This window comes from Eulemur rufifrons, chromosome 7 (assembly GCF_041146395.1).
Source record: "Eulemur rufifrons isolate Redbay chromosome 7, OSU_ERuf_1, whole genome shotgun sequence".
Lineage (NCBI taxonomy): Eukaryota > Metazoa > Chordata > Mammalia > Primates > Lemuridae > Eulemur > Eulemur rufifrons.
In genome coordinates, this window is record NC_090989.1 from 79345994 (window position 1) to 79363405 (window position 17412).

At 50.3% G+C, this 17412-nt stretch overlaps 2 protein-coding genes and 1 non-coding gene across 7 annotated transcripts in view; all 3 read left to right on the top strand.

Annotated features, from left to right (window-relative positions):
- The window catches only part of PARL (presenilin associated rhomboid like), a 43437-nt gene extending 39295 nt beyond the window's left edge, over window positions 1-4142 (top strand). For all 5 annotated transcript variants that reach the window (XM_069472858.1, XM_069472859.1, XM_069472863.1 and 2 more), the window contains one exon: window positions 3695-4142. In XM_069472858.1, coding sequence (XP_069328959.1) covers window positions 3695-3806 — 112 coding nt within the window. In that variant the 3' untranslated portion in view covers window positions 3807-4142. The remainder of the gene's footprint in view (window positions 1-3694) is intronic.
- Window positions 4143-4249: 107 nt separating this feature from the next.
- Window positions 4250-4311, top strand: LOC138388930 (U7 small nuclear RNA). Its single transcript, XR_011234385.1, has one exon. It is a non-coding gene; the product is annotated as a U7 small nuclear RNA (small nuclear RNA).
- A 4153-nt stretch (window positions 4312-8464) lies between these two features.
- On the top strand, window positions 8465-14635 carry MAP6D1 (MAP6 domain containing 1). The gene is made up of 3 exons (XM_069472864.1): window positions 8465-8844; window positions 13843-13960; window positions 14502-14635. The coding sequence occupies exons 1-3, from the start codon at window positions 8465-8467 to the stop codon at window positions 14580-14582; spliced, it is 579 nt and encodes a 192-aa protein (XP_069328965.1). The 3' UTR covers window positions 14583-14635.
- Window positions 14636-17412: the final 2777 nt, after the last annotated feature.

Here is a 17412-nt window from a genome sequence, read left to right on the forward strand (position 1 = left end):
TCCCCACTCTGGAAGGCAGAATGAGAGACACTTAGCTGTGTAATGGAAGCAGGAACAGGTAAGGTTGGGGGGGCGAAGAAACCTCAACATGGTTCACTTTTGGCCTTACCTGGTTTCACCAGGGGAGGTGGGATGTGAGACTGTCAGCCCTGCCCCTGCCTTGGTCATTTGCAGGAGGAGAGTCTGTGTCTTGCTTACCCTTAAGCTTAAGTCACCCCAGTTCCTGACCTGTCATCATTCCTAGCCCTTTGTAGAGACTGCTGCATGGCCCCCAGTCTGTCTTGTCAGCTCCTTTCCCCCGGCTCAGGCGTTCTTGCCTGGTGTCCCACCCTGCTGCCACTGACCTCTGTCTCACTAGTGCCATGCAGGCATGCTGAGTTGGTGACACCATTTCTCTGCCTGCAGTGAGTGTGTGGGAGACGGCTGCGTGACTGGAATAGAGGCCAGGGACATGAGCCAACATGGACCACTTGCTGAGCATGTGTTATAGGCAGGCACCAAGCTAGTTACCTTGCATTATACTGTTACTACTCCCATTTTACTGATGAGAAACTGAGGCTCAGAAGTGATCTTCCCCACACCAAACAGCTCTTAAATAGCAGAGATTTAAAGCCAAACCCAGAGCCCTTCCCACCCCCATCACACCATATTGAATACAACTGGTATTGTGGCTACAAGAGCTTCTATTTGTGCTTCAGACAACAGGATTTGGCTTAAAACCTAGTATTTTAGTAGCAACTCTATGGTGGAAACATCCTCAGGACTCTTGGAGCCCATTCTCACCATGGCCCTTCAGCAGAGCTATTGTCTGTCTGGTGTGCTGGATCCCCTCATGGCCTATTTTTCTTGCATAAATGTTGCCTTTTGACCTTACTTGGTTTTTACTTTGTTTCATGACAGTGAAAAACTTAGGTTTTTTAATTTAAAAAAATAGAAAAATTTATTCTAAGTGAAGGAGTTTTGCCCAGTAGGCGGCAGGACTAAATGCCATTATGCCATTTATAATTTTCAGTGATGATTAAAGAATAGCATATGTGAGTTCTAGCTTTAACAGCAGCACGTTATAAATAGTAGAAACTGACCTGGTATTACAATATGAGAAACACAAAGACTTACGAAAAGGGGTTCTGTTTTATGAGTTCTAAATTCATCTAGATCCTTCCATGTATACTTCAAGGGTCTTCTCCCCAGCAGGTTTTTATTCTTCTGAACTATAATTAGATGACCTTTTTCCATTCTGAAAATAATTGGACCAAATGCATTTTAAAGTCCAGGATCTGAAAGGCAGAGGAATCCTTTCTCTTTGCTGTTTCTAATTTCAACTCCTTTTCATTTCCTAGATCTCAGTCATATCCAGAATTCATCTTTTCTAACATCTTTAATCTAGATTTAGAAATCTAAAATCTTTTTTTTTCTTTTTTTAGTTAAAGTGCCCTGATTTTGTTGATGGTAAAGATTCCTTCAGTATCCACTTGCACATTTCCCTGACTTTATGTTTCTGACCAAATCTTACAGCCTTTGTATTGTACTGTTGCAATTATAACAGCTAACATATATTGCATATTTGCTGTGTGCCTAAGCTAAGGAGTTTGATTCTCTAGAATTCCATGAGGGAAGGGCTAATCCTCTGAAGTATTCCATTTTACAGATAAGGAAACTGCCTAAAGAAAGAACTTGTCCAAGGTCACACAGTTAATAATTGCAGAGCTGGAATTTCAGACTCAGCACTAGATTGTTAGGCTGCTGCTGTTGCAAAAAAGGGTTCCTCTGACAGTATTTCCTAATTTTAGTTTAGTCAAACAACCAATTACATTTGGATTTACAAGTATAATCCGAACAGTGTATCTGTAAGATTAAACTGTTTAACTCTTTGCTTGAAATAAGTACGTTTAAAAGATTTGGGAAGGGCTGGATGCGGTGGCTCACGCAGGTAATCCTAGCACTCTGGGAGGCCGAGGCTGGAGGGTCACTAGATATGGGGAGTTTGAGACCAGCCTGAGCAAGAGCAAGACCCCATCTTTACTAAAAATAGAAAAATTAGCTGGGTGTCACAGCGCACACATGTAGTCCCAGCTACTCAGGAGGCTGAGGCAGGAGGGTCTCTTGAGCCCAGGAGTTTGAGGTTGCAGTGAACTGTGATGACGCCACTGCAGTCTACCTGGGGCAACCGAGACTCTGTCTAAAAAAAAAAAAGTTGGGGAAGACAGTTTATTATGGGAGAGTTCCTGACTAGTGATTTATTTCTTGTGAGAATTTTTACAATTGCATTTGAATCTGAGTGATCCTTTCTATCTTGTTCAAAATTCACCAGAAAATTTTACTATAAGCACAAAGAATTTTCTTACAGGCCTATTAATTAATTTGCATTTTTTTTAAAAAATGCCTTTTTCTATAAATTTACTGAATATTTTCTTTGGGATTTTCTTTATTTTTCAAGATTTTAATGGTAACTATGTATTATCACAATCAGATTTTAATTATATTTAGTGAATATTAAGTTTCAGGTACAAATACATTTTTGGTAGAGATGAGGTCTCGCTATGTTGCCCAGGCTGGCCTTAAGCAATCCTCCCACCTCGGCCTCCCAAAGTGCTAGGATTAAAGGTGTGAGCCATTGTGCCTGCCCTAAACCCCTTCATAATAAAAAAAAAATACATGTTTAGAACATTTAAAAAATGTTAAAATATTTAACTGCTATTGTAATATAATCTAAGTCAAAGAGAGCATTTTTTAATGCTCTGGGAGATGCAAGATCAACAAAATCTAGTCTCTGTCTCTGGGAACGTGAAATCTGTTTGGGGAAACCAGGACAAAAAGAAAGGTTTCAATAATAAAAGCTTTCATTAACTGCCTTTCCAAATCAACCCCCTGTCCTCTGGGAAGCCTTTCCAGCCTCCACCCTGTCCTTGAAGGGAGGTAGGTGCCGCCCAAGTTACACTTGCAGCCTGTGCTGCCCTGGGGTAGGGAGCTGAGCATCTCACAGACAGGCCCTCTCCGTCTCGGCTCACAGGAGATGCCCCCTCAGTGCACAGGGGTCAGAGCACAGCTTCGGAGTCAGTTTTGGGTTCTAGTTTCAGTCTAGTGATTCCTAGTTGTGGAGACCGAGCCAGTGAATTTACTAAACCTAAGCACTTCTGCTGTCTTGGCTCATCGCTTCAGGCTGCTTTTAGGCAGTTTTGAACAGGAGAAGGGGGATTGGAACTGTTTATCTTAAAAGGGTGGGCAGAACTTAGACGAGCAGCCCACGCTTTGTGTAGCTTGGTGGAAGCTGTCAGGAGGCATGTAAGCTGTTAGCCATCATTAGTAAGTCCTGTCTGACATTTCAGAGCATCGAGTCAGGCTGGCCTGCAGGTGAGTCCTTGGGCAGATTACTTTCTTTCAGACTTGGTTTCCTCATGCGTATGATGGGAAAAGTGATGCTTGCAGGGTAGTGGTGAAGACAGTATACTGTGTGTACAGTATATGAGTACTTACACATTTCAGAGCATCAGCCATCGTCCTATCCTACTTAGAACTTTTACAAACTCTATATATTAAAGCTAAATCATTTAACTACATAAAATAAATTGGTTGTTTTAATAAGCTACATAGTAAATGACAGTGGCATTCGATTTTAAAAATGTCAACTTGATGTCATAATAGTATTTACCATTTGTATGTTAAAATGTCGGACCTGGTTTGTTTTTTTCTCCAGATGGTATGTTACTTATGGTCATGAACTCATTTGGAAGAACAGGGAGCCTCTAGTGAAAATCTGGCATGAAATGAGGACTAATGGCCCCAAAAAAGGAGGTGGCTCTAAGTAAGACCGGGGTTGGACAGTACTGGTGCATCTGGGCCATGCTGCCCGGGAGCCCCAGGAGCACCTGGCCCTGGAGTGATGTCTGTGCTCCTGCTTGGAAGACACCGGCATCAGCCTCTCAGCGATTTAAACTGTGTCCCCCAGTCCATGTCTTACTATAAAGTGAATTATGACAAAGTTGGAAATAAAGGTTTATATCTCTAGTTTGTAAGCAGAGGGTGTGTGTTTTCTCTTTAAGAGCACGGATGCTTCTCTGGCATCTTGCTTTTGGTGGTTGCCATTGACATAGTTTGAGCCGGGGACCTGGGGAGAGGGCGTGTTGACAAGCCTAATCAAAACACTGAGGTGCTGGCGTTTGTCCACGGGCTCTCTGGCACCTCTGTTTAGAGCGTTCACTCTCACCTACCCCTTCCCTGGCTTGGCTGACAGTCAGAAGTCACAGTATCACAGTGTTACAGCTCTTTGAGAATCTGTCTAGCAGGTTTTCTAGTCCTCACTGGAAGACCGCCCCCCCAACCCCCCAAAAAAGTCACAGTATCTTCTCTCTGGCATGGTCTGAAATAACAGCTGCAGTATTTTCTAAATTTTCCCAAGAAAGGTAATGATTTCTGGCAGTGAGTGGCATATACAAAAAATTATTTTTAAGTTTTGCTTTCTAGGTTAAAATCGTAGATAATTAGTAGAAGGAAGTGACTTGGATAAATTCAGATGTGAATCTGAGCCAAATTGCATCTTATGTCTGAAAATGTACCTTCTAATTGAAAAATCTTACTGAAATAGCACACCATGGTCATCATAGCCTCTCTATAGTAGAACTCAATGTCCTCACGATTGAGAATTATGTGTAGAAATGCAATTCGAGAGTTTGTTTTTCTTGACGGGATTTACAGGAGAGTTTTCAGTCTCCTGGTGGTCAGCAAATGTTACACCACATCTTGCATCTTTGCACTGACGGGGAGTGAAGGCCAGACGTCAGCCTTGTCTGCTTAATTCACCTCGGGTTGCACACCGCTGGCCATCTGGGCGCTGGGCTTGTGAAACGGCGTGGGCGTCGCGCCCACCTCCCCAGGTGGAGAACCGGATGCCAGCACACGCCCAGGTCTGTATACCCTTTTCCACCCAGCTGGACTCGTCTCTACTGAGAAGTTCCAGTTATTCTTACCGGGCACAGGATTCTATTCTAAACTAGTATCACTTCTAGGAGAGAGAATTTTCTTAATCCAGCCTCATTTTGCCAGCAAGGAAACAGGGGAGGTGTGGTGATGGGGCGCTGCCCAAGGTCACACTGCTTTGCTCTGACATTTTTCTTTTTTATTTACATATTTTTATTTGGAAGTGTTTGTATCACTACAGTGAAACTAGATTTTAGACATTGGATGTCAGCAGTTTAAGATATCGGTTTATTATAAAAGAGACATGGAAATTTACATGATGAGAGATTTCAGAACTTCAGTGGAATGGGCAGCTTCATGTCGATGCCATTTCAATAGTGATTTATTTCAGTCCGCATACTTTCTAAGAATGTCACCGTCTCTAAGAAATACCTTGTCATCTAGAACGACTTTGGTGCCTCCACATTCTGGGAGAAGAACATTATCTCCAACTTTCACACTAACTGGTTGACTCTCTCCACCCTTTCCTTTAGAGCCTGATCCAGCAGCTACTACTGTTGCTTGCAATACTTGAGATTTTTCTGGAAGCATAATGCCTCCTTTGGTTACAGTTTCGGCTACATTTCTTCTGACCAATACTCAGTCAAAAAGCAGAAGAAACTTTCTAAATGCTTGTCCTGCCATGACTTCCACCACCACAGCTCATACTCTGCTCTTGCGCAGACGCTGCAAGGAGAGACCCTGACATTTTTCTTTTTTTTTTTTTGAGACAGGCAGGGTCCCACTCTGTTGCCCAGGCTGGAGTGGAGTGGAGTGCTCATAGCTCGCTGTAACCTCCAACTCCTGGGTTCAAGTGATCCTCCCTCCTCAGCCTCCCAAAGTGCTGGGATTACAGGTGGGAGCCACCACGCCCGGCTGCTCTAGCATTTCTGAATGCGTCATGCCAACAACCCTGTGACGTAGAGATGAGGCAAGATTTGTTTTCCAGAGACGGGATTGGAGGCCCAGTTCACACGAACATTCACCATAGGGTCCAAAATTAAATTCACATCTTGCTTTGGGCAGAGCAGGGGAAGAGGCAATGAAGACATTTCTTCTGTCCCTGCTTAGTGACAGAGAAGGAGTGTTTAGAAGCCCCTGAAGCACTTCTCTGTCTATAAAATCCCTCAGTGCTGGAGCCTCTGTCCTGCCAAGTACCATTTTCACCGGGAGTGGCCTTGGGAGATCAGAGCCTCGCTCTGGCTGCACGAGCCTTGCCTTGCTATCCACAGCTTTGCAATGGGCCCACTCGCCTAGATGCCCACCAGAGTATTCTATTTTCTCATCTTGGCTTCTCTGCTGACACTTGACCACTGCCACCAAGGCCATCTCTCCCTGGCTCGGGGCTTCTTGGGTGGTGCTGCCTCCTCCGCTGGCTTCTTAAGTGTGGGGTCCCCAGGAATGCACCCTGGGCCATTGTCTCACCTCATTCATGCACTTCTCAAGTGAGTGCACCTGCTGTGGCTTCAGTTGTCGTGTTAGGGTGCTTTCTCCGCTCCAGACCCGCTGAATATCTCTGGACTGTAATTTAGTAAATGTATCTACTGCAACACGCATGTGGTTCCAGGTGCTGGGACCCCACTCCACAGGTACCTCAAATATCACTCTTGGCTTAAGGAGTGATGTCACCAATCACTGAAGCCAGAAACCGGGGAGCTGTTCTAGATTTCCCTATCTGGCCTCTTCCAGAATCCAGCCCCTCCTCTCCGCACCCAGTGCCGGGGCATCGGTGTCGTCCCGCATCTCCCCAGTCCCTGGACTGTTAGGACTGTTCTTCCAGCTGGTCTCTAAGGTGTCCTTGTGCTTCTTCACGTGGCTGCCAGTGTGCTAAGAACACATGTCATTCCATGTTGTCACTTATGAAAAATGTTTAAGCTCTGTAGTGTGGCCACCAAGGCCCTCCATGGTCTGGTCTCTGCTACCTCTGGCGGAACCCTCATCCCTGTGCCCTGCATTCCCACCGGTCCCACCGCTTCCCTCATGACAGCTGGCACGTCCAGCCTTCCCTGTCCCTTGTCCCTCCTTACACTGTCCTAGCTTTATCAGTCCTATTACACGTTTTTCCATGTCTGTCGCCACCACACTAAACCTCCTGAAGGCACCCAGCGTTATTCCTCACACATAGTTTGACGGAAGATGTAATAAGAGAGCTGCTCTTTTTTTCCTGCAAAGCAGAGTATTTTAGTCACCAAGCATCATCGGCCAGGCTGGCGAACCCAGGGCCCTGGCACACACAGTTTACAGACAAAGGCAGCTTGTTCTGGACGGGGAGCGCTGGGGTGTCACCTTCCAGTGTCTTCGCCATGCACATGGTGTCCCTCCTGCCGCCTGCCAGGCCAGCACCTGGCCTGCTCAGCTGACCTGCTGCCAATACTTTGCTATGACTTTAAGCTAAGACCAGCAATGTTTTGGGAGATGAGTTTGTTTTCTCGCTGGCCAGGGCTGTACTGCAGTCCTTTCCTCTGAGGTGCTGACTCGATACAGTCCAAGGGTAGCCTGGAGACGGAGCTCTGGGTAATCAATGCCATTACAATAGTGTTAGTAACTGGTCTGCCGTGCATATTGAGGGCACGTGTCAAATACTCAGAGCCTTTCGAGGGTGGTCAGGGAGTTGTTTCTGATGCCCTGTCCTGCATTAAACAGACTGACTAAGCTGGAGGACTATTCAAATGTAGCTCTGCATTAAAAATAATGCATGCACAGAAGAGAAAGGAACTTTATAGCACAGTGGCCAAAGTTTTGTGACAGCTTTATAAAACTTAAGCCTTTCGGGACCATGCTTTAAAGTTATGGATTTTAGAACCCAGGGAAAGGCCAGTTGGTTGCTAACGCCAATTCTTAATGAAAACTGGATTGGTTGTCACAAGTAGCATCACGACTAGTCGTCACGACTAGCATCGGAAAGGCAAATAGGCGGTGACTAACAGGCTGATTCAAACACGTGTTCTTTGGGAAACATGGCCCGGTCTTCCCAGTGATAGCCTCCTCAGCTGCACCTCCCTTCGTGCCCGCTGGGTCCCCGCAGTACAGCCCTAGCACAAATGCACCAGTCGCCCACGGCGACCAAGCAGAGACCCTCCTGGACGCCGCCGGCTGATTGCGTCTGGCTGCTGGCCCAGGGCGATTAGCTAGGCATTGTCGCCATCTGGCCCTCGGCCTCTGCGAAGCCAGGTGGATATATAAAAAACATTTAGGGAACTTGGAATTCCTAATGAGACATCCTTCAAGTTGGAAACATTTGTAAATGGCTGCAGGCGGTTTCAGGTGACTGTGCAATCTTTCCTCTGTCCCCGCTTTCCGGCGGCTGTCCCGCTCCAGCCGCGCGCAGCCGACCTCGGCTACGCGGTACTGCCGGCGAGTCCGCGGCTCTTGGGATGTCCCCTCACTCCCAAGCCAGGGGCGGCGCTGCGGCGGCGCGGGGAGGGCCGCGGGGGCGGGGACACCGGGCGGGGGCGGTGCGGCCGGGAGCGCGGGGAGCCGGGCTGCGGGTACGGCGCGCGCCGGGGCCGGCATGGCGTGGCCCTGCATCAGCCGGCTGTGCTGCCTGGCGCGGCGCTGGAACCAGCTGGACCGCTCCGACGTGGCTGTGCCGCTGACCCTGCACGGCTACTCGGACCTCGAGAACGAGGAACCGAGCCCGGGGGGCGCCGCCTTGCGCAGGGGCCAGTCCCCCGCAGGCGACCGGGCCCCCGGCCGGGACGTGCCACTCACTCAGTACCAGAGGGACTTCGGCGTGTGGACGGCGCCCGCGGTGCCCAGGGATGCGCCGCAGGGGCGCAGGCCCGGGGCGGGCGGCCGCAGGAGCAAGCCCTCCGCGCCCCCTGCCCGCGGGGTCTACGTGCTGCCCGTCGGCGACGCGGACGCGGCTGCAGCAGCGACCACATCGTACAGGTACTGGACTGGGCTGGCGAATGCATGGTGTCCAGACCCCGTGGTGGGAGGACACTGAGGCCCGGAGCTGGGAGGACGGAGGAGGGTGGAAGACGGGGGGGCCCGGAGCCCGGATCCTACACAACCTCGAGAGCTGCAGGCGACTTCAGAGGTCACCCCCTTTGGTGCCTGGGCACTGCAGGCGCCGCTTTCGCTGCTCCTGCCCGAACTCTGAGTGAACGAGCACCTCCACTGACGGGGAGCTCACTCCCTCGCTCACAGCCTGCTCCCTTCTCGGGCAGCCTTGTCAGAACCGCCTGCCTTCAACTGTGTTGAAATCCGCTTCCCTTTAACTTCCGCCCGGTGGGCCTGGCCTTAGGAGGGGTGCACGCGGGCCAAACCCCCAGCTCCCTCTGGTCACTGCCCTCTGTGGGGGCGCTGGTGGTGAGGACCGAGCGCCCAGTCCCGCGTGGGTGGCCCTTCAGGGTCCCACTGAGCGACTGAGGGCTGCCGACTGGGCTTGCACGGAGGACAGGTGTGCGGGTCCTCCCCGCCGCCGGCCCCAGCTCTGCTCCTGGGCAACTGAGGGCTTCTCCCTTTTTCCCCTTATTACAAAAGCAGTTCATACTCACTGTAGAAAATAGGTAATTGTAGAAATTACAACAAAGCAAGCAAATATCCCCTTGATCCTTCCCCAAACTGGCCATTCTTTCTAATCCTTAATGTGCACTTGAGTACATATGCATTTATGTGTTTTTACGTGGTTAGATTTTTACTGTAAACATTGTTTTTCATCTATTGTGGATGTCTGTTACTAGATGTTCTTCTACATCATGAATTTTAATAAATGTGCAGTATTTTTATCCTACGAATATACATCTATATCTTCAAATATTATCTACTCCCTCATCATTGACTTGTAGGGTGTTTCTAATTTGGGGCTATTGAAAGCGCTACTATTCTTTTGATGCAGCTGTTTCCCTTCTAGGAATTTTCCTTACAGGTATCCTAGAAGTGGGTGGGAGCTCAAGGTGTAAAGTACATCAAAACACAGTACAACCTTACACAGCCCTGCCGCCCTGCTGGTGTAGGACTGGTTAATTATAGCACTGCCATGGGATGGGACACTCAAGCCCTGTAGGCACTGATAACAGAAGGTCTAGTATGTACATGTCAAAAAAGCAGGTGCAGAAGAGCATGTATGCTACTTGTGTTTTAGAAAGGACATTAACATACACACATGCTCAACTAAGCACAGGGTATCTCCGATGGATACAGAAGAGGGAAGCTTTGGAGAGAGGAACCTGGGGAGCAATGGGGGCTGGCAGGGGTGGAAGACTTCTCATTTCACTCTTTTGAACCATTGCTTTTTTAATTTTTTTTTTTTATTTTTTAACATGTATTACCCTTTAAAAAAATTTTTTTTAAAGAAGAAAATAACTTCAGTGGTAAGCATCCTTGTAGCTAAATCTTTGTTCATACCATAATTTCCTATGGATAAATTCCTACCTGTGGAAGTACAGAGCCAAAAGGTATGAACTCCCAATTTATTTTTTTAAAAAACCAACTGCATCAAGGCATACTTTCCATACTGTAGAATTCACCCATTATAAATAGTGTGTACAGCTCATGACTTCTGACAAATGTATCCACCTGGGCTGCCATTATTAAGATGCAGAGAATTCCATCTCCCGAGGAGCTTCCTCCACAGGCGCGCACTTCTTACCGAGCTTGGCGGGGCAGTGGTTGCAGGGTGGGTCTCGCACGCACTGACACGTGCTGAAGCGGAGCAGCTGAAACTCGAGTGGGCCTGCAGCTGGCAGAGCAGACACGGGCACAGCGCGCAGGCCACGGCCAGGTCTGATTGCCAGTGATGGGGACCTGAACCAGCTGGAGGGCCCTGAATGGCGGGAGGGCTGGAAGGCCAGAGGTTCTGGGCGTGCTACACCTTCCAATGGCTGATGTCGAGATGCCAGAACAGGACAAGGGGTCGAGCTTGCAGGGAGGAAGCTTCAGCTTCGGGAAGGAAGCACTTTTTACCAATTAGAGCTCCCTGACCGTGGAGCGAGCTGCCTCGTGTGCGCTGAGCTCCTCGCTGGGATGTGCTGGCAAAGGCTGAGCTTTCAGGAGCGGTCCCTCACCTGTGTGGAGCATGTGGCGAGTTCGAACATCCTGCCGGGTCCTCACAGCTCCGGTGAAAGTAAAGGTGCTAGTTGTTGCTTTCTCTGCTTTAGCACGTCCCTGGTACCAGGCTCGGCATGTCGGTGGATTAGCCCCCTGAGGCGTGTTCAGCGATCGCTGTGAGTGGCTGGCGCTGCTCCGAATGGCAGACAAGGGGGTGGAACCCAAGTCTGCCTGGCTCAGAGACCAAATCTGAAGCCCCCACAGGGTATCATCCCGTAAGGACTGCCTCCTCAGAATCACTTAGTTTCTTGAACTGTGTTCTGATGCCAGCGGTGGAAAAGCAGTGACGGGAGCTGGGGCTCAGAGGAGCCCTGGTGTATAAACTTGGGGTAGGGGTATCAGCCTCACCGACCCTGTCCTCATCTGTAAAGCAGGAATAGCAGGAGCTTGGCTGCCCAGACCCCTGCCTCCACCCCCCCAACATGGACAAAAACACAGGATCACCATTGAATTTGGCTCCCCCGAGTGCCACGCCAGCTGGCCTCTGGGACCCTCACCTCTAGCTCTGGGACTTGGCATGAGCAACCCCACCCTGCCTTCCATTTTGCAAGATGCACATCATCTAAGAAAACCTTAAATTCAGAAAGCCAAGAGAATGCACAGATCCAGGAACCCCAAAGATATCAGAGTAGATGTGTGGCCACTCCTGACCCAGGGTCCTTGAGTTCCAGAGACCCCTTAGGCCTCAACCTCCCCACCCCAGCAGATCCTGCCTCGCCCGGCTTCAGGTCTCCACATGATGACTGCCCTGCCTTGCTCACCTGGCCAGGTGGACAGTCGGTTCTGCCCATGGCCAGCCTGGGCCCCTCCACCTGACCAGTTCCTCCCAGAGCCTCCCCTCCGGAATTCTGCTCTCTGGGCTGTTCAGCACCTTTGGCCCAGGTTCTAGCCCCACCTGCTTCTGGAGGACAAGTCCCTAGCCCCTTGGTCATTTCCCGCCTTCCTTCCCAGGAAGGTCAGTTAAAGGGCTAACCCAAGTTCCACAAGACTTTTTCCCCACAATAACTTCATGCACGCAGTTCAGCAGCCCACTTTTCAGAAGCAAGTGAGGCTCCAAGAAGTGAAACAATTTGTCTGAAGCCATGTTGGGCTGAGAACCCAGGCCTCCTGGTCCTCCATCCAGGGCTCCCTGCGTTACGCCAGGTAGCCCCTGCCCCTCAGTGGGAGGGACTGCAGCCCTCAGGGCGCAGCTGAGGCCCGAGGGTGGAACACTGCCAAGGGAGGCACAGCGAGGCCTGTATGTTTTACTAATCTTGGCCTGAGCCATTAGTCTGCCTTCCTCCTCTCCTGGGCAGTCACCAGGCCCTGCTGATTCCATCTTTGATGTCCCTTCTCTATTGCCCCTGCAGCCCCCTCCGACCTGGGTCCCTCCTCCGGCAGCCACAGCAATTGCTCTAGCAGGTGGCTCTGGTCACTTCCTGTCCTGGGACCCCTACAGCCACCTCAGGGGAGCAGGCTCAGGCTGCCAGGCCCAAGGCTCAGCTCAGCCATGAGATGTGGTTTGGGGACAGAAGGGCACACCCAGGGGAGGACCTGCTTCCCCAGGAGAAACAGAGCAGCAGATGGTTTGGGCAGCTGGTCTTTAGAACCTTGCAGCTTCAGAAGCAAAAATCACCTGATAGGGCCCTGGCTCAGCTCTCCTCCTGGCACCCTAAGCATCCCAAAGTGCTGACCACGGACAGACACGGCCGCTCTCTGCCCACTGGCGCCCCAGCTGTGCTGCTTGGTGCCGAGAAGAAAAGGCGGCTTTGTTGACCTCAGGGCTAAAGCAACAAAGAGCAACCCACGGCACGTGCAGGTTTGGGCCCTGGCCAGCGGATGCTTTTCCACGTCACCTCGGCCAGGTGCTCCTGTGGACACAGGGGTCCCTGCCTTCCTGAACCCACCATCTAGCAGGGGAGTTGGTAGACAAAAGAGGTCTCTCTTGTCAGAGAAATAGAGGAAGTCAGTCTTTTCGCTGAGAAAGCTACTCCTGGGGCATGGAGCTAGGTTGTGCCAGCCTTGTCATTTCCCCCCAGGGGGCCAGCTTGCCCCATCAGCCCACCCTCCCTCCCCGCATGCTCACGCCAGAGCTGGGATCCGCTCTCTCCAGCACGCAGAGCTGTGCAAAAGCCAGACCATCTTTTATAATAGGTGTTTCAGATGGTCACTACAATTCATCCTCTCTTTGGCATGAGTTAAGATGATAAAGTACAAAAAAACTAACAGAATGCTGAACTTTAGTTTTCTTTTCCGTCATTACCAAGTACAGAGGGCCTTAGCTGCGCCAGGTGCTGTCCAACTCAGCACCTCCTCTGGACGTAAGTGGCCACTAGGGACCTGGGCTGGATGCAACAGACGTTTGCTGCTTCTGGGCCTCTGCCCCCCTCCCCCCCACCCCAAATGGCCTGGCTTCTGGGCAGGCAGCTGCAGAGGAATTTCAGGGGGTCCTGGGGACAGTACAGAGCGTGCTGGGTCGCGTTGGCTCCGAGACCCACATAGAACCAGGTGATGGCGGTTTCTGGAGTAATGAGACCCAGGTGCTGAGCTCTGCCCTGAGTAAGTTTCCTCTCCGACTGCCTTGGGAGACAGTGAGCCCAGACTCCCCGGTGGAGCACTCGGAGGCGAAGGGCAGGGCCGCCGCAGACCGCATGCTCCCCGAGCCGGGCCGTCTGAGGAGTGCACCTGTGCTTGGTTCTCTGTGAGGGGGATACAGGACCACCGGAAGCTGAAGCAGCTCAGCAGTGACAGGGTCATGACATTCCAAAAAGCAAGGGCAGAGCAGTGGCCCCTGAGGGGTCAGGGGAGGGGATGGCTGACCCTGTGCCAGGCTGTGACTTGTGTTCTCTATTCCAGGCAAGAGTTCCAGGCTTGGACTGCAGTGAAACCCTCAAGATCCACAAAGGCAAAACCAGGGAGAGTCATCACTACCCACACTTCCGGATGGGACGGCAGCCCTGGGGCCAGCTTCCAGGTCAGCTGAAGCTGGTGCCGCAGGGGGTGTGCTTACAGAGGCCTTTACCCAGGCTAGGGATTAGGAGTCAGATTTTGATGGTGTAAACTGGCATTATGGCCAGCAACAGCAGTGCCCAACCAATCGTCCCCAACAAACAGAAAACCAAGGTACTTCTTGTCATTAGCCAGGTGGGTGCTCTTCTAAGCTTGGTTTCTTTGGTGAGCAGGATATCTCTCTGCCTCCTAAATCCCAGTCTTACCCTTGGCCATTCCAAATGCCCAAGCATTTGTGTAAGTGAAGAGAAGATGGAGGGGAGGTGGGGGCTGTTTGGCTTCCCAATTCCACACAAAGGTGGCTTCCGGAAGCAGAATGGGAGGTCTCCATGCCAATGACCTGCTGATGCAGTGACAACTGCTCACTATAATTCTCCCCCACGCACCCTTCAGGTTAGTAGTCTTAACTCCTGGAGGACAGCGAGGAGGAAATGTTTTCCTGGAGCTGGGGCGAGGGGTAGTTACGGAAAAAGCCCACTGATATGTGGCCACATTTCATTTTTTAGGTCCCTGAGGTGAGGAAGAAGTTCACTCCTAACCCTTCAGCCATCTTTCAGGCTTCAGCACCCCGGATTCTCAATGTATGACTGCCTGCGCCATGGTGCCACGGCTGCTGAGACAAAGTGCTGAGAGGCAGGCTCAGGACCCACTGCCACCGCGGCTGGGCTGAGAGCAGGGCATGGTCCCCTCCTGGGGGAAGGGCATGACCCCTCTCAAAGCTGCTGTCACCAGGGCTGTAGAACAGAGGCGCAGATGGACCTGTCACCATCCAGCCTGGCTTGGCCTCAACCATGCTCTTCTTCCTCAAGAAGTTTGTGGAAGGCTTCACATCTGTTTTTAACTGCCACCCGGCCATCCTTGAGTTTTTAAGTCTGAGGAACTTAAGGATCAATTCGATTGTGAATGGAATTGGTTTCTGGGGGCTGAGGAATGTGGACCCGTCAGGTCCTTGAAAGAACCAGTAATGCCCACTTTGGGTGGTTTTCCCCAGGATGCATGATAATTTTGTTTTTTTTTTTTTTTTTTTGTTGAGACAGAGTCTCACTTTGTTGCCCAGGCTAGAGTGAGTGCCGTGGCGTCAGCTTAGCTCACAGCAACCTCAGACTCCTCGGCTTAAGCGATCCTACTGCCTCAGCCTCCCGAGTAGCTGGGACTACAGGCATGCGCCACTATGCCCGGCTAATTTTTTCTATATAGATTTTTAGTTGTCCATATAATGTCTTTCTATTTTTAGTAGAGACGGGGTCTCGCTCAGGCTGGTCTTGAACTCCTGACCTTGAGCGATCCACCCGCCTCGGCCTCCCAGAGTGCTAGGATTACAGGCGTGAGCCACCGCGCCCGGCCATAATTTTGTTAATTTTATAACCTATGGTAATCCAAGATGATATCCTTGGATCTTCCTACAAATGGCCCCACATGTTTACGTTATAGAAGACATCTTAGGTTATCACCCGCACTGTGACTCGTGGTAATGCTAAATGACCAGGATGAAATTTTTAGAAGAAACAGAATATCAACCATAGGGCTTCAATTACAAAGATGTAATTTCTTTATGACCAAAACGATCCTCACGTTTTAACAAAACATTTCTTGGGATTGAATGAAGGACATTTACCTTGTAGTAGGTCTCTAAAGACTGAATCCCACATTTTATTATTAATACTAATTAGTTTCCCTCCCTCACATGGATGACTAGGAAGGGCACTACCATGCACACTGGGTAAGAACTGGGAGCATTTTGGGGAAGAAGGTGGCATTGGGTTCATTCCCTGAAAAACCTTAAAATGTCACCTGCACAACCCTTGCCCTCCCCTTCCCCCATCACTTAGTGACCAGGGATCCACCTGTTGAGGAGGCAGCACATTTTATTATCTTTGGAAAGCTCTCTCCTAGCTTTCTCCATAAATTCTAGCCAGTGTGGCTGCATGGGACTAGCCTGGTCCCTTCCCTGCAGAGTAGCCCTCCAAACAAACATTTAAAGGGTTTACATCTCTTCTTAAATATTAGAGGCACAAGCTTGGGACAGTTTGTGGTAAGGAAACTTCAGGATCTCCTTTTGGATTCTTCTTCCTCTCCAGCCCACAGGAGGCTCCTCTGATGGGCATTTAAGCCGCAGGTGGTGGCGCTCAGGTTTCAGAGCCGGCTCTCCAGCTCCGGCTGCCTACGCAGCGTCCCCTCAGAGGTGCTAGCTCTGGCAGGCACAGCCCTTCCTCTCGTTCCAGCAAGGAAAATGCTCTGATGAGACTCACTTTAAAGGGAAGCCAGAAGCACAGGCTTACACAGAAGGCTCCGTTATTTCGGACTCACTGAGGAAGGCCTGCCTGCGGTTAGATGTTTCTAAGAGAAAAGAGACTGCCTGCTGGGCATTCTGTGGGAAATGAACAGACTAACTGTACAATCTCAGATTTTACCAAAATGCAAAAATGTACTGTTTGAATTTCTTAATTTCTTTACGTTATAAGCACAAGAGATTTCTCATACTTTTATCCTATCTCTTGGTGATAAGGACTTAATGTAACAGGGCTGCTGCTGTGTCCCTTGGAGGCTTGTCAATCCTGAGCACCCTCTCTGTGGGCTGCAGGGCACACTGGTGTTGTCCACAGAACCCACTAGGTGCCCCTTCCGCTTCACCCCTCTCCCACACGCTCATCCAGGAGCCTGGGGTAAACAGACTCTCTCTGAAGCTAGTTTCAGGCTCAAATCCTGGCCTCTCCACTTACTAGCCATAAGCAATGTCAGCTGCCGTTTCTTCATCTGTAAAGTGAGGATACTACATCTACACCTGTTGGCTTACTACAAGCATCTGTGTTTATTTTATGTGCAGGGTGCTCAGGACAGTAAATAGGCAACAAAGCACAGCTGTCAGAATTATTCTTTCCTGCCTAAGCAACCCCTTCCCGCTTCCCCAGGGAGCCAGATCTACTCCCATCTGCAGCCCCTAACATTCTCCAGCTTGCGGCCCTGTGCTCATGGCCACTCACCTCCCCCCCCCCCCCCCCGCCCACTGCCGCACTGTACGGCGTTTGGGAAGCCCACTCATTCTTGTGCCATAATGGACCAGTCAGCTCTGCTGTACCTCAGCTAGGACAAGCCAGGCCTGCCGCCTCCTGGCAATGTTGGTGAGGCAACAGCAGGGGAAGCCCCACCGCCTCAGCCAGGCCTGATGTCTGCAAGGCGAACTGCATGCCCAAGACCCTCTTTGCAATGCATCACAACAGCTTTTCACAAACATCCCACCCAACTTGACAGCCTTCTTACTAGGCTTCATTATTTATTAGAACATCTGGGTCCCTAAGAAACTCCCTCCCACTCACTCTGGGTCTGAATAAGGCCTAACACCCTGCTGAGTGAGTGACCCAAGAAGCAACAGAGACAAGCCTCAGGCACGTGGTCCCAACCCACATCTGTTACACGCAT

Coding starts and splice junctions, on each gene's coding strand:
- MAP6D1 (XM_069472864.1), top strand. CDS start 8,465: ATGGCGTGGCCCTGCATCAGCCGGCTGTGCTGCCTGGCGCGGCGCTGG. Junction 8,845..13,842: donor GCAGCGACCACATCGTACAG/GTACTGGACTGG, acceptor TCTCTATTCCAG/GCAAGAGTTCCAGGCTTGGA. Junction 13,961..14,501: donor GCCCTGGGGCCAGCTTCCAG/GTCAGCTGAAGC, acceptor TTCATTTTTTAG/GTCCCTGAGGTGAGGAAGAA.